At 47.2% G+C, this 12,618-nt stretch overlaps 1 protein-coding gene across 1 annotated transcript in view; it reads right to left on the bottom strand.

Annotated features, from left to right (window-relative positions):
- LOC117963999 (protein DENND6A-like) overlaps positions 1 to 12,618 on the bottom strand; it is a 45,554-nt gene that overhangs the window by 17,602 nt on the left and 15,334 nt on the right. The window contains exons 4-8 of the mRNA XM_058999370.1: positions 11,090 to 11,202; positions 8,367 to 8,447; positions 6,637 to 6,742; positions 5,573 to 5,652; positions 3,607 to 3,669 (exon numbers count right to left, since the gene is read on the bottom strand). Coding sequence (XP_058855353.1) covers positions 3,607 to 3,669; positions 5,573 to 5,652; positions 6,637 to 6,742; positions 8,367 to 8,447; positions 11,090 to 11,202 — 443 coding nt within the window. The remainder of the gene's footprint in view (positions 1 to 3,606; positions 3,670 to 5,572; positions 5,653 to 6,636; positions 6,743 to 8,366; positions 8,448 to 11,089; positions 11,203 to 12,618) is intronic.

Below are 12,618 nucleotides of genomic sequence, written 5' to 3'. Positions count from 1 at the left end.
CAACACTGACCCTGGAAAGAAGTCTAGGATACCAAAGCTGTGCGCTAGTGCCTGTGACGTAGCCATGCTCGCCCCCGAGAGCACAAGAGGGCTGCAGACACGGTGCTAGCATCATGTTTCCTTCAAACATGCTGCAATCACGGACGCAGCGACCGTTACATTATTATTTCAGGGAACCATGGTTATGATAATAACTCAACATTCCCTATCAAGTACGAAACGTAACCATTACCGAATGGGTGAGTGTACCAAAGCCGTCGCAAGGCAATATTGCAGAACAACCAGAATGCTACAAGGCTAAGCCAATGCTGCCTTGTGCGTTACCATTCGGAACCCCAGTAACAAGTAGCTGGGGCTAAAAATCGAGGGAGAAAACTCACCTCTATGTTATCTTGTATGGGCTGACCCTGAAGCCGTCCTCAACACTCGAGTTCCAAAGCCAGCCAATCCTGCAACAGGCTGCCATGCCCCTGGTGGAATGGTCAGTGAGCTTTTCTAGAGGGGGGCAAGTTGGTTCGCTCATAGGCAGTCTTGACTGTGTCTGTTATCCATTGTGATAGTCTCTGTTTAGACAGGGCTTGTCCATGGGACTTTGCCCCATAACAGACAAAAAACTGTTCGGACTGCCTCCAACTGTGTGTCCTACCAACATAGTAAGCTAGTGTCTGCACAGGGCAGAGCGTATGGAGCTGGCGCTCCCTGTCAGACTGGGAAGGAGGTGAATGGAAAGCCTCCAATTCCACAGACTGGTTGATGTGGAATGCTGAGATAGTTTCAGGCAAAAAAACAGGATTGGTACAAAGCATAACCTTTGTCCTGGCTTCCGAAAAAATTAAGCTGGCTTTTGCAATTGAAAATGCTTGCATCTCACTCACTCGCTAGTGGAGGTGACTGCAAGCAAGAAAGCCGCTTTAAGTGACAAGAATGTCAGCTCAGCTGAATGTAAGGGCTCAAATGGAGGCTTCATGAGTGCCTCAAGCACTACGTTAAGCCTCCAGCGAGGAACAATATCCTTCAGAGGCTGCCGAAGCTGCCGAGCCCCTTTCAAAAATTGCCCCTCCGGGCTCCCGAGTGGCGCATCCAGTAAAAGCACTCGCTAGAGTGCAGGATGCGCTCTATAGCCTGGACGTCGCCGGTTCGAGTCCAGGCTATTCCACAGCCGACCGTGGACGGGAGCTCCCAGGGGGCGGCGCTCAATTGGCTGAGCGTCGTCCGGGGGGAGGGAGGGTTAGGTCGGCAAAGGTGTCCTCGGCTCACCGCACACCAGCGACCCCTGTAGTCTGGCCGGGCGCCTGCGGGCTTGCCTGTAAGCTGCCCAGAGCTGCGTTGTCCTCAGTCGCTGTAGCTCTGAGGCGGCTGCACGGTGAGTCTGCAGAGTGTAAAGAAGCGGGAGGCTGACAGCACACGCTTCGGAGGACAGCGTGTGTTCATCTTCGCCCCTCCCGAGTCAGCGCAGGGGTGGTAGCGGTGAGCTGAGCCTAAAAATAATTGGGCATTTCAAATTGGGGAGAAAATAATAAAAAACTAATTGGCAACGACTAAATTTTTTAAAAAAAAAGCTCCTGGGGAGACAATTTTGTCAATTTTGACATGGCAAGCTGAAATAGTCCTTTAACGTGGACAGCAATTTCCCCTCATCAAATAGGTCCTGCAAAATTGCAGTATTACTGCCATGGGACAAATCAGAGGCAGACACCAAGTCTGAAAGACGCCCCACTTGTACCCGTACTGGGAACGTGTGGACGCTGCTTTGGCATTTTGCAGGGTGTCAATGACCCTACTGGACAGACTCAGATGGCTTAAATGCAGCCGTTCAGGGGCCAGACCCAGAGCTGTAGGCTCGATGGGTCGGGATGCCATAAGGTCCCCTGTGCCTGAGATCGCGGCGATTGGGCAGGCTCCAAGGCTGGCCGCTCAGGAGCTGCATCAGAGCTGAAAACCATAGTCTCCTGGGCCAGTAAGGGGCTACTAGGAGCACCATGGCCCAGTCCTGCCTGATTTTCTCCAGACACAGTGGGAGCATGACGAGCGGTGGGAAGGCATACAGCCACTGTCTTGGCCTCTTGTGTGCCAAGGCATCTAATCACCAGTAGGTCCCCATCTCCTGTTATGGAGAACCAAAGGGGGCAGTGGGTCGATTCCTGGGAGGCAAAGAGTCTAGGAAGCTGATTTGCACGATTCACCGTCAGGCCCAACCGATGAAGGTGGCCGGTGACAAGTTCCGTGTGAGCCTCTGCCTGTGCTTGAGACCGGGCACAAATGAGCCTGTCGTCAAGGTAATTGATGCCTCTGTCTCAATGGAGCCAGGATAGTTTCCATGCACTTTGAAAAGACACAGGGAGCTAGAGAGAGGCCAAAAGACAGTATACAGAAGGGGCGCCAGAAGTCGCCAGCTTCACGCCAACGCCACATATGGAAGCAACAAGCAACAGTGACAATGCGAATACCAGGAAAATAATAATACCTAAACAAAGTTTCATGTCCATGTGGCAGGGCAGAGATCTGCATGTAAATATGTGGCTGGGCTGAGCCCTTATGATAAATGTATTGTTGATTGTGTTGAAAGGGAGTGGTTTCTGGTTGCTGATTTAAAAAGAAATGTATTGCTTGGGGTTAAAAACACAATGTGTTGTTATTCTTGTATAGTTAATGTGGTTTGGCAGGGTTGATATTAGCAGCTCGTCTCTGCCAGACCACATCTCATGAGAACGCGTGGCTGGCAGCTAATGATTTGTTAACAGATTGGCTGTCAACTGCGCGTATCAAAACTCTCGTGCAGAATGTGTCTGTCTCCGCGTTGATGAAATGATTGCTGATTGGGAGATGGGCACATGTATTTAAGCTTGTCTGTGTAGGGGGGGTTAATGGAGAGAGCGAGCGAGCGAGAGAGAAGGAGGTAAAGATTAAAGAAAAGTAAAGAATTGCTACTTGTTTTGAGAAGGGGTTTTTGTGTTCGAGATTTGTTTTTGTTTTTATTTTGGCTCTGTGAGCTGTGTTTTTGTAAAAGTGTTTTGTTTAAATAAATACGCACACAGTGTTTCAAACCGCAGTACTTGTTTGTGTCTTCCTGGTCTGGGAACGTCACCACTCGACAGTCCTGTCACAGTCCCTTAATACAGTATGTTATTCTTTCTACATTGTGTCTAATTAATTATAATGCATCGGTTTGAGTGATGCAATAACACTGAATCACAGTAATATTGGTATGTCCTGTTCCCTAGGCTGAGCAAATTTAGTCTGTTTTTTCGGTTTTAAACTTTCATTTCTGTTTTACCAAAAAAAAGTCTTAACGTTAAAAACAGCTGAAAGAGTTGATAAAAAACCAAACCGATCATAACCGACTTGCATCCCTAATTTAAACTATGATTGCAAAGCTAGTGCTGAACATTGTAAGCTAGGCTGAAACTATACAGGACCTTTCTGACTGAGAGCAGTACGCTTGTTCAGTCTGGTGTTGTTTCTTCTAGCCATGTATTGTTATGTGTGTTGAGCACAAAGGAAAGTTTAGGGGACACTCATACACAGTCCCAATAGCACAGTGCTGCTAGTACTGCATTGCCTTGTTGTCAGCGGTGCTCCAAGCAGTATAAGCTGTCTAAGGCGTACCTGTGGTGCAGACTGGTCAATGTATGTCGTGCCGGGCTTGTCATAACAGGCAGGAATCCGAACCTGACGAGAGAAGCACATCAAAACATCACACAGCGTTACAACCTCCAGACACTGAAAGCACAAACCATACTCCAACCAGCAAGAGAATCCCTCTCCAGCACCAGGTCAAGAAAGAGAATCCCTCTCCAGCACCAGGGTCAAGAAAGAGAACCCCTCTCCAGGAACCCCTCTCCAGGAACCCCTCTCCAGCACCAGGGTCAAGAAAGAGAATCCCTCTCCAGCACCAGGTCAAGAAAGAGAATCCCTCTCCAGCACCAGGGTCAAGAAAGAGAATCCCTCTCCAGGAACCCCTCTCCAGCACCAGGGTCAAGAAAGAGAACCCCTCTCCAGCACCAGGGTCAAGAAAGAGAATCCCTCTCCAGCACCAGGGTCAAGAAAGAGAACCCCTCTCCAGGAACCCCTCTCCAGGAACCCCTCTCCAGCACCAGGGTCAAGAAAGAGAATCCCTCTCCAGCACCAGGTCAAGAAAGAGAATCCCTCTCCAGCACCAGGGTCAAGAAAGAGAATCCCTCTCCAGGAACCCCTCTCCAGCACCAGGGTCAAGAAAGAGAACCCCTCTCCAGGAACCCCTCTCCAGGAACCCCTCTCCAGCACCAGGGTCAAGAAAGAGAATCCCTCTCCAGCACCAGGGTCAAGAAAGAGAACCCCTCTCCAAGAACCCCTCTCCAGCACCAGGGTCAAGAAAGAGAACCCCTCTCCAGGAACCCCTCTCCAGGAACCCCTCTCCAGCACCAGGGTCAAGAAAGAGAATCCCTCTCCAGCACCAGGGTCAAGAAAGAGAATCCCTCTCCAGCACCAGGGTCAAGAAAGAGAACCCCTCTCCAGCACCAGGGTCAAGAAAGAGAATCCCTCTCCAGCACCAGGGTCAAGAAAGAGAATCCCTCTCCAGCACCAGGGTCAAGAAAGAGAATCCCTCTCCAGGAACCCCTCTCCAGCACCAGGGTCAAGAAAGAGAACCCCTCTCCAGCACCAGGGTCAAGAAAGAGAACCCCTCTCCAGCACCAGGTCAAGAAAGAGAATCCCTCTCCAGGAACCCCTCTCCAGCACCAGGGTCAAGAAAGAGAACCCCTCTCCAGCACCAGGTCAAGAAAGAGAATCCCTCAGCAGCATGTTCAGAGGTCAAAGAACCTTACTGGCTGCAAGCATGTGAGTCATTATGGGAAGCAACTGGAAAGCAAGCCCTGAAGGGGTGGGACAATTTCACTGTCCAGGTGAAACACAATCTGAGAGCAAGGTCTGCAAACCGAGATCTCTGCAGCATAGTGCTGTACCAGATGCTTTAAATCTAGAGATCGCTATAGCATAGTGCTGTACCCGATGCTTTAAATCTAGAGATCTCTATAGCATAGTGCTGTACCCAATGCTTTAAATCTAGAGATCTCTATAGCATAGTGCTGTACCAGATGCTTTAAATCTAGAGATCGCTATAGCATAGTGCTGTACCCGATGCGTTAATGTTTTAAAACAAAGAAATTCATGTTTGCTAAAACAGAGTTCTTTCAAAACTACACGCTGGAGGGGTGGTACAGCGATTGGAGGAGCTGTACAGCGATTGGAGGAGCGGTACAGCGATTGGAGGAGGGTTACAGCGATTGGAGGAGCTGTACGGCGATTGGAGGAGCTGTACGGCGATTGGAGGAGCTGTATGGCAATTGGAGGAGCTGTACGGCGATTGGAGGAGCATGGCAAATTATTTTGTCAGCTACAAGCAAAGAACCAAAAACACACAAAACACAGCCTATTATAATAACATTTACCAGCAAAGCTAACAAATGGAAATTAAAACAAACACATCATCTTCTGATCAAGCATCCAAATGCAATGTATATAGAGCTGCTTGTGAACCCAAAAGATGCCTCCAGACAGCAGCATGCAGGCGTGTATAAAAGCAGCAATGCCTTACCTTCACAACCACGCCCACTATAGGGAGGCTCAATGCAGTCCCAGGGACCGGGGCGGGCCAGCGCTCAATGTCACTGCAAGCTAAGAGAGAGAAAATAAACTGTGCACAATGTATACAGATACTCTAGAACTACTGACACCATGCTGAAATAAACCAATACAGACACTCTACTGGAATTACTGACACCATGCTGAAATAAACCAATACAGATACTCTACTGGAATTACTGACACCATGCTGAAATAAACCAATACAGATACTCTACTGGAATTACTGACACCATGCTGAAATGAACCAATACAGATACTCTACTGGAATTACTGACACCATGCTGAAATAAACCAATACAGATACTCTACTGGAATTACTGACACCATGCTGAAATAAACCAAATGGGAGACCCTCAAACTACTCATTTTCAGTTTAGTAAAATAATATTTAAGATAAGATAGAAAATAATACAATTTTTCGTTTAGAGTTTAAACTTAACATTTAGTGTCTTTGTTGTGTTGCTCCAGCAGGGCCTTCTTTACAGCACAGCATTTCATTTCTATAGCAAGTTTAATGACCAAGGCCATCCCAGCACACTTCACATTTTCGTCAATTTCCTGGTTTGTATTTAAAAGCATGGCCATACGTCCCTCACAACAGTGTATACCATGGCAATGCAGCCCATTAGTGGTACAGTACAGTGGAAGTGTGATCTACACTACCTGGCCAGTCATTAGCCCCCCCCGGCATGGGCATGTTCCCTGGTATACCCAGCCCCTTGGTAACTCTGGCAGGCTGAACAAATGACGTACTTTACTAAAGCATCGCTGTGGATCAAGTCCACTCAGCAATTCTGCACTTGTACTCCGATGAGGAATCTGAATGGAGTCTACATCACATCGTGTAAAAGGTCCAGCATGATATTCTGCACAGGTCCTGATAAAGTTGTGTGAAGGAATGTCATAAACATGTTTCATTCTATTTGGTTTAGCGTCTCCATGTAGACTGCGTGTATGCGACAGGCATGCGTGTGGACACCTCCACTGCGAGCCCAGGATGAGAACTGCACTCACCCGCCTCCAGGCACGGCTCACTCTTCTCAAAGTACTCTGGAGCAATCAGCTTCAGCAGGGAGTGATAGAAATGAACATAGGGCAGCCTGCTGATAATCACCAGGGACTGCAACACAAGAGAGAGAGACACACGGGCTAGAGCAGGGAGTGATAGAAATGAACATAGGGCAGCCTGCTGATAATCACCAGGGACTGCAACACAAGAGAGAGAGACACACGGGCTAGAGCAGGGAGTGATAGAAATGAACATAGGGCAGCCTGCTGATAATCACCAGGGACTGCAACACAAGAGAGAGAGACACACGGGCTAGAGCAGGGAGTGATAGAAATGAACATAGGGCAGCCTGCTGATAATCACCAGGGACTGCAACACAAGAGAGAGAGACACACGGGCTAGAGCAGGGAGTGATAGAAATGAACATGGGGCAACCTGCTGATAATCACCAGGGACTGCAACACAAGAGAGAGAGACACACGGGCTAGAGCAGGGAGTGATAGAAATGAACATAGGGCAGCCTGCTGATAATCACCAGGGACTGCAACACAAGAGAGAGAGACACACGGGCTAGAGCAGGGAGTGATAGAAATGAACATGGGGCAACCTGCTGATAATCACCAGGGACTGCAACACAAGAGAGAGAGACACACGGGCTAGAGCAGGGAGTGATAGAAATGAACATGGGGCAACCTGCTGATAATCACCAGGGATGTTTCATCATTAATTATAAAAACCTCCAATAGTGGTACATTCAGAAAAAGCTTGGTAAATTCAATGAAGACATTGAGAAAGATACTCACTAATGTTATTTCTAAACCAAGATTATATAAAACTTAAATTCCTTGACTAGAAAAACTAGTCAACAGACAAACGATTCAGCCAATGCCTTCATCGACCTATTAAAACACAGATAGACAACAACCAAAAGACCTTCCCATTCCCTGAATGCACACACAGCGGTATTTAAAGACAGCTGCACACTCCTGCTATAGAACTCTGACCAGCTGCTAGTTCAAACCAGGGACCATGGAAATGTGTTGCCTTGGTTTCTAAGGCAGGGATAGGACTCAGTAAGTGTGCCTACATTACAGACAGCAGCAGCAGCATTAGCATTACCTGATTTCACTTAGTTAGCATAGACCCAGATTTCTAATGTGTGAATGCTCAGGTATAGCGCCTGATTAAACTTCAAATTTTAAAATGTAAACCTGAAAATCAAAACCTCTTCTTACAATGTGAGCACACATGCCCCTCAGCCCCATTATGAAAAATGTGTTTCTTCTTTTTTGATTACATTTACATCGACAGCCACTTGAAACCCACATTCCCCAGAGGGAGATAACAAACCCAGAGCTCAACAGAGCCTGAAATAAATAACAAGCATCCACAGAACAGGGAGGAGACAGATAACAGGACTCTTGTGATAATTCACGCAAATTACATTTCTGTGCATCACAATTCGCATCCTTAACCCTTTACTGCACCATGTTTAGAGCATGTTAGGCACTGTGTGGAGGCTGGGTGAGAGCAGGTGACACACTCACTGCGTGGGGTCCACGTCACCACGATGCGAACACGGTTTCATTTCTAGATTTTATGATCAGTGGTATTCAGCCCTTCTTGATGTGTTCTTTCCTCTTCTCAGCACTCACTTTCTGGTTTGCTTTCTGTTTCTACACCTTTGTTTTGAAGTTATGTACAGATGTACTGTATATATCAGCTCACAGCTTACCTTCTGAAAGTAACCTCGCTTCAGAGTTTTATCTCGAACTTGACGGAAATAAACATAGCCGTAGTAATGGCCCTGATCCCTCTGAAAGGAAACAGAAAAGCAGGAGATTAATGAACAGCCCAGAAACCAGGAGGAGAGCAGAAAAGAAAACATGTCATCACCTCAACGGGAGCTCGAGCATTTTGAACCACCTTTCCACCAAAAGCAAAATATAACTGTTCAAAAGCAAGAACCAAGGCTTCAGTAACCAGGGCTTCAGTAACCAGGGCTTCAGTAACCAGGGTTTCAGTAACCAGGGCTTCAGTAACCAGGGCTTCAGTAACCAAGGGCTTCAGTAACCAGGGCTTCAGTAACCAGGGCTTCAGTAGCCAAGGCTTCAGTAACCAGGGCTTCAGTAACCAGGGCTTCAGTAACCAGGGCTTCAGTAGCCAAGGGTTCAGTAGCCAAGGGTTCAGTAACCAGGGCTTCAGTAACCAGGGCTTCAGTAGCCAAGGGTTCAGTAACCAGGGCTTCAGTAACCAGGGCTTCAGTAGCCAAGGGCTTCAGTAACCAGGGCTTCAGTAACCAGGGCTTCAGTAGCCAAGGCTTCAGTAACCAGGGCTTCAGTAACCAGGGCTTCAGTAACCAGGGCTTCAGTAGCCAAGGGTTCAGTAACCAGGGCTTCAGTAACCAGGGCTTCAGTAACCAGGGCTTCAGTAGCCAAGGGTTCAGTAACCAGGGCTTCAGTAACCAGGGCTTCAGTAGCCAAGGGTTCAGTAACCAGGGCTTCAGTAACCAGGGCTTCAGTAGCCAAGGGTTCAGTAACCAGGGCTTCAGTAACCAGGGCTTCAGTAACCAGGGCTTCAGTAACCAGGGCTTCAGTAGCCAAGGGTTCAGTAACCAGGGCTTCAGTAGCCAAGGGTTCAGTAACCAGGGCTTCAGTAACCAGGGCTTCAGTAACCAGGGCTTCAGTAACCAAGGGTTCAGTAACCAGGGCTTCAGTAAAAAGGGCTTCAGTAACCAAGGGTTCAGTAGCCAGGGCTTCAGTAACCAGGGCTAACTAATTATATTGTTTCTTTATCTTGCACTTGGAATCTCTCAATACATTTTTTCCAAGTGGATTCCTTTAATACCAGGCAATTGATCATTATGTGTATTGTCCACACTCTATGGAGTCCCCGTTTAACTCAGATAAATACAAACTGCATGTTTGATGCACATTATGGAAGGCTGGTGTCAGCCAAGCCTCTCTGCCTCAAAGCTCTGCACACACCTCTTGTGTGTTATGCACCCACAAGGCTGGTAAGAGAATGGATTTATAAAGCCTTGCTTTTGTAATCCGTATATAGCGCACTATTAATCCTACACCAAAGCCCCTGATCCAGTGCCACGTTTTCACTGCAGCCACTATTGTTTAGAGTGTGCGAATATGTAGTCTTATATTAGAATGCGCTCTAACCCGACTCAATGCATTACTGGACTCTAGAGGGGTAGGCTGCATTATTTTCTTTCTCTGTTATTTGTGATTTTATCTGAACTATTTTGCTGGAATGTAGTTAAATAATACTCATGAATATAATACAATGTGGATTGGTACAATATTGCGACTGAGTTTGTGAAATGAAGTATTTTCATTATATTAATTTGTTTTAAAAAGATGGCAATTCCAAAATGTTTCTGAAGTTTTTTTTACCCCATAGGAGTTGAATGGTGAACCGAGCCGTCTTTTGCTTATTTTCTTTCATTTTCTGTTATACAGAGAGAAATTAACGTTGCCGCCTTCCAACATTTGATCTCCAGTGGTCTTCTTTTTAACAACATAACACAGATATAAGATAGCTGGAGTGTGAGCGCAGACAGGGAAACAGAGATGCAGATATAAGATAGCTGGAGTGTGAGCGCAGACAGGGAAACAGAGATGCAGATATAAGATAGCTGGAGTGTGAGCGCAGACAGGGAAACAGAGATGCAGATATAAGATAGCTGGAGTGTGAGCGCAGACGGGAACAGAGATGCAGATATAAGATAGCTGGAGTGTGAGCGCAGACAGGGAAACAGAGATGCAGATATAAGATAGCTGGAGTGTGAGCGCAGACAGGGAAACAGAGACACAGATATAAGATAGCTGGAGTGTGAGCGCAGACAGGGAAACACAACGCAGATATAAGATAGCTGGAGTGTGAGCGCAGGCAGGGAAACAGAGACGCAGATATAAGATAGCTGGAGTGTGAGCGCAGACAGGGAAACAGAGATGCAGATATAAGATAGCTGGAGTGTGAGCGCAGACAGGGAAACAGAGACACAGATATAAGATAGCTGGAGTGTGAGCGCAGACAGGGAAACACAACGCAGATATAAGATAGCTGGAGTGTGAGCGCAGGCAGGGAAACAGAGATGCAGATATAAGATAGCTGGAGTGTGAGCGCAGACAGGGAAACAGAGACGCAGATATAAGATAGCTGGAGTGTGAGCGCAGGCAGGGAAACAGAGACAGTCCAATCAAAGCAGTCCAATCAAAGCGAAACGTGCAGTTCTAATAGTAACCGAGCCACCCCCCCCCACCCCCACCCCCACATCTCTGTAGCAGCTGTGTTAATGATCTGAACCCTGACGAGTGGCTCTAATAATAACCCTGTAGTTCAGCTGAAATCGTTAATCTGTACTGAGAAGCTTCTCACAACATCCCGGTGCAGTAGAGAGACAGAGAGGGAGGGGAGGGGCAGGTTGGGAATCGGAGCTCTAACCTTCAGATAGACAGGGGCATCTCGATCGCTCTGGTCCACAGGGTAGCACAGCAATGCCTTCCTGCCCACAGCTTCTCGGAATCGGAAACAGAACTGTGTGTCTCCAAGACAACCTGTCAGAGAGGAAACAAAGAGAATTAGAATTAGAGAGAGAGAGAGGTGGGGGGTGTGAAGGGGGGAGGTTAGGGGTGCTTGGAAGGGGTCAGAAGTGTGCTTCATATCCAACAGCTTTCCTACACAAATTAACATAAAGCTGCATTAACTTAACACTGCAGAGCTCTATACAGGTATAGGAGAACTCCACTCAACACTGCAGAGCGCTCTAGTAGTATAGGAAAGAGAAATCCACTCAACACTGCAGAGTGCTCTAGTAGTATAGGAAAGAACTTCACTCAACACTGCAGAGCGCTCTAGTAGTATAGGAAAGAGAACTCCACTCAACACTGCAGAGCGCTCTAGTAGTATAGGAAAGAGAAATCCACTCAACACTGCAGAGCGCTCTAGTAGTATAGGAAAGAGAACTCCACTCAACACTGAACAGCAGTGATTTAACATACTAATGTGTATATCTTTGCATAGTCAAACTCTTTAATCAGTCCTATTCAGCACAGATAGCATGCTGGCCATGAGAGCTTATCGCTGGCAATGGAGGATTTGCAGGCCTTGCCAGTGATGAGGACCTCCCACCAGCTATTTGCAACACCTTGCCAAAAACTGACAGGAAATAGAAGAGCAATGTGGAGCCCAAACCAGGGGGGCAACTCTCCCAGACCGACGTGAGAGCTATCTGTGTGTGTGTGTGTGTGTGTGCGCGCGCAGTGTGAGCACAGCGGTACAGTCCCTTGATGAGAGGCTGTGGGACTACAGCCTGGTCCTGCAGACTCTGCCCTCTAGTGGTAGAAAGGGGAATTCACCCACCAGGTGCAGGGGCTGGCAGAAACACCTGCCATAACACTGTCAATGGAGTGTAGGGCCACCAGACAGTGCTGATTAACGTGCCAAGTCCACAAAGGTCTTTAAATGGTTCTGTAGGCAACCCTTAAAATCATCACTTTTATCCAAGTATGCAATTTAAGCACAGAATAATTTCTCACATATACTGGTTTGCTCAGTGTGATAAAGTGACTGGCAACAAGGAGATGCAGTTTTAATACAGCACATTGTTTTCATTTCTAATGTAAATTATCATGTTAAGGAGAGCCCATTTACACGTAATGCAGTTATTTCAAACTTTTTCTTCCAACGGTCATATACCCTGCAAGGCACAAACTCCAAAGTGTGTACAGTGGTCATGTTTCAAGGACTTCAAACTGGAACCTCCCCTTCTGTTCCCAGGAGCGACAGCACAGAGCATGTGCAGAGATGACAGATGGGCGCCCTGACCCCAGCCAACCATATCTATTAAGCATGTCTCAAAGAAAAACTACCTGCACCTTTCTAACAGATCCTTTTTTGGCAAACAATTTCTCACTAAAAACATAAGGCAACATGTAAGCAGCTTCTACATGCTCTGCAGTGCTGAGCCATGA

The sequence above is a fragment of the Acipenser ruthenus genome, chromosome 25 (assembly GCF_902713425.1).
Source record: "Acipenser ruthenus chromosome 25, fAciRut3.2 maternal haplotype, whole genome shotgun sequence".
NCBI lineage: Eukaryota > Metazoa > Chordata > Actinopteri > Acipenseriformes > Acipenseridae > Acipenser > Acipenser ruthenus.
The sequence above is the reverse complement of the archived record's forward strand: the minus strand, read 5'-3'. Positions and strand labels throughout refer to the sequence as shown.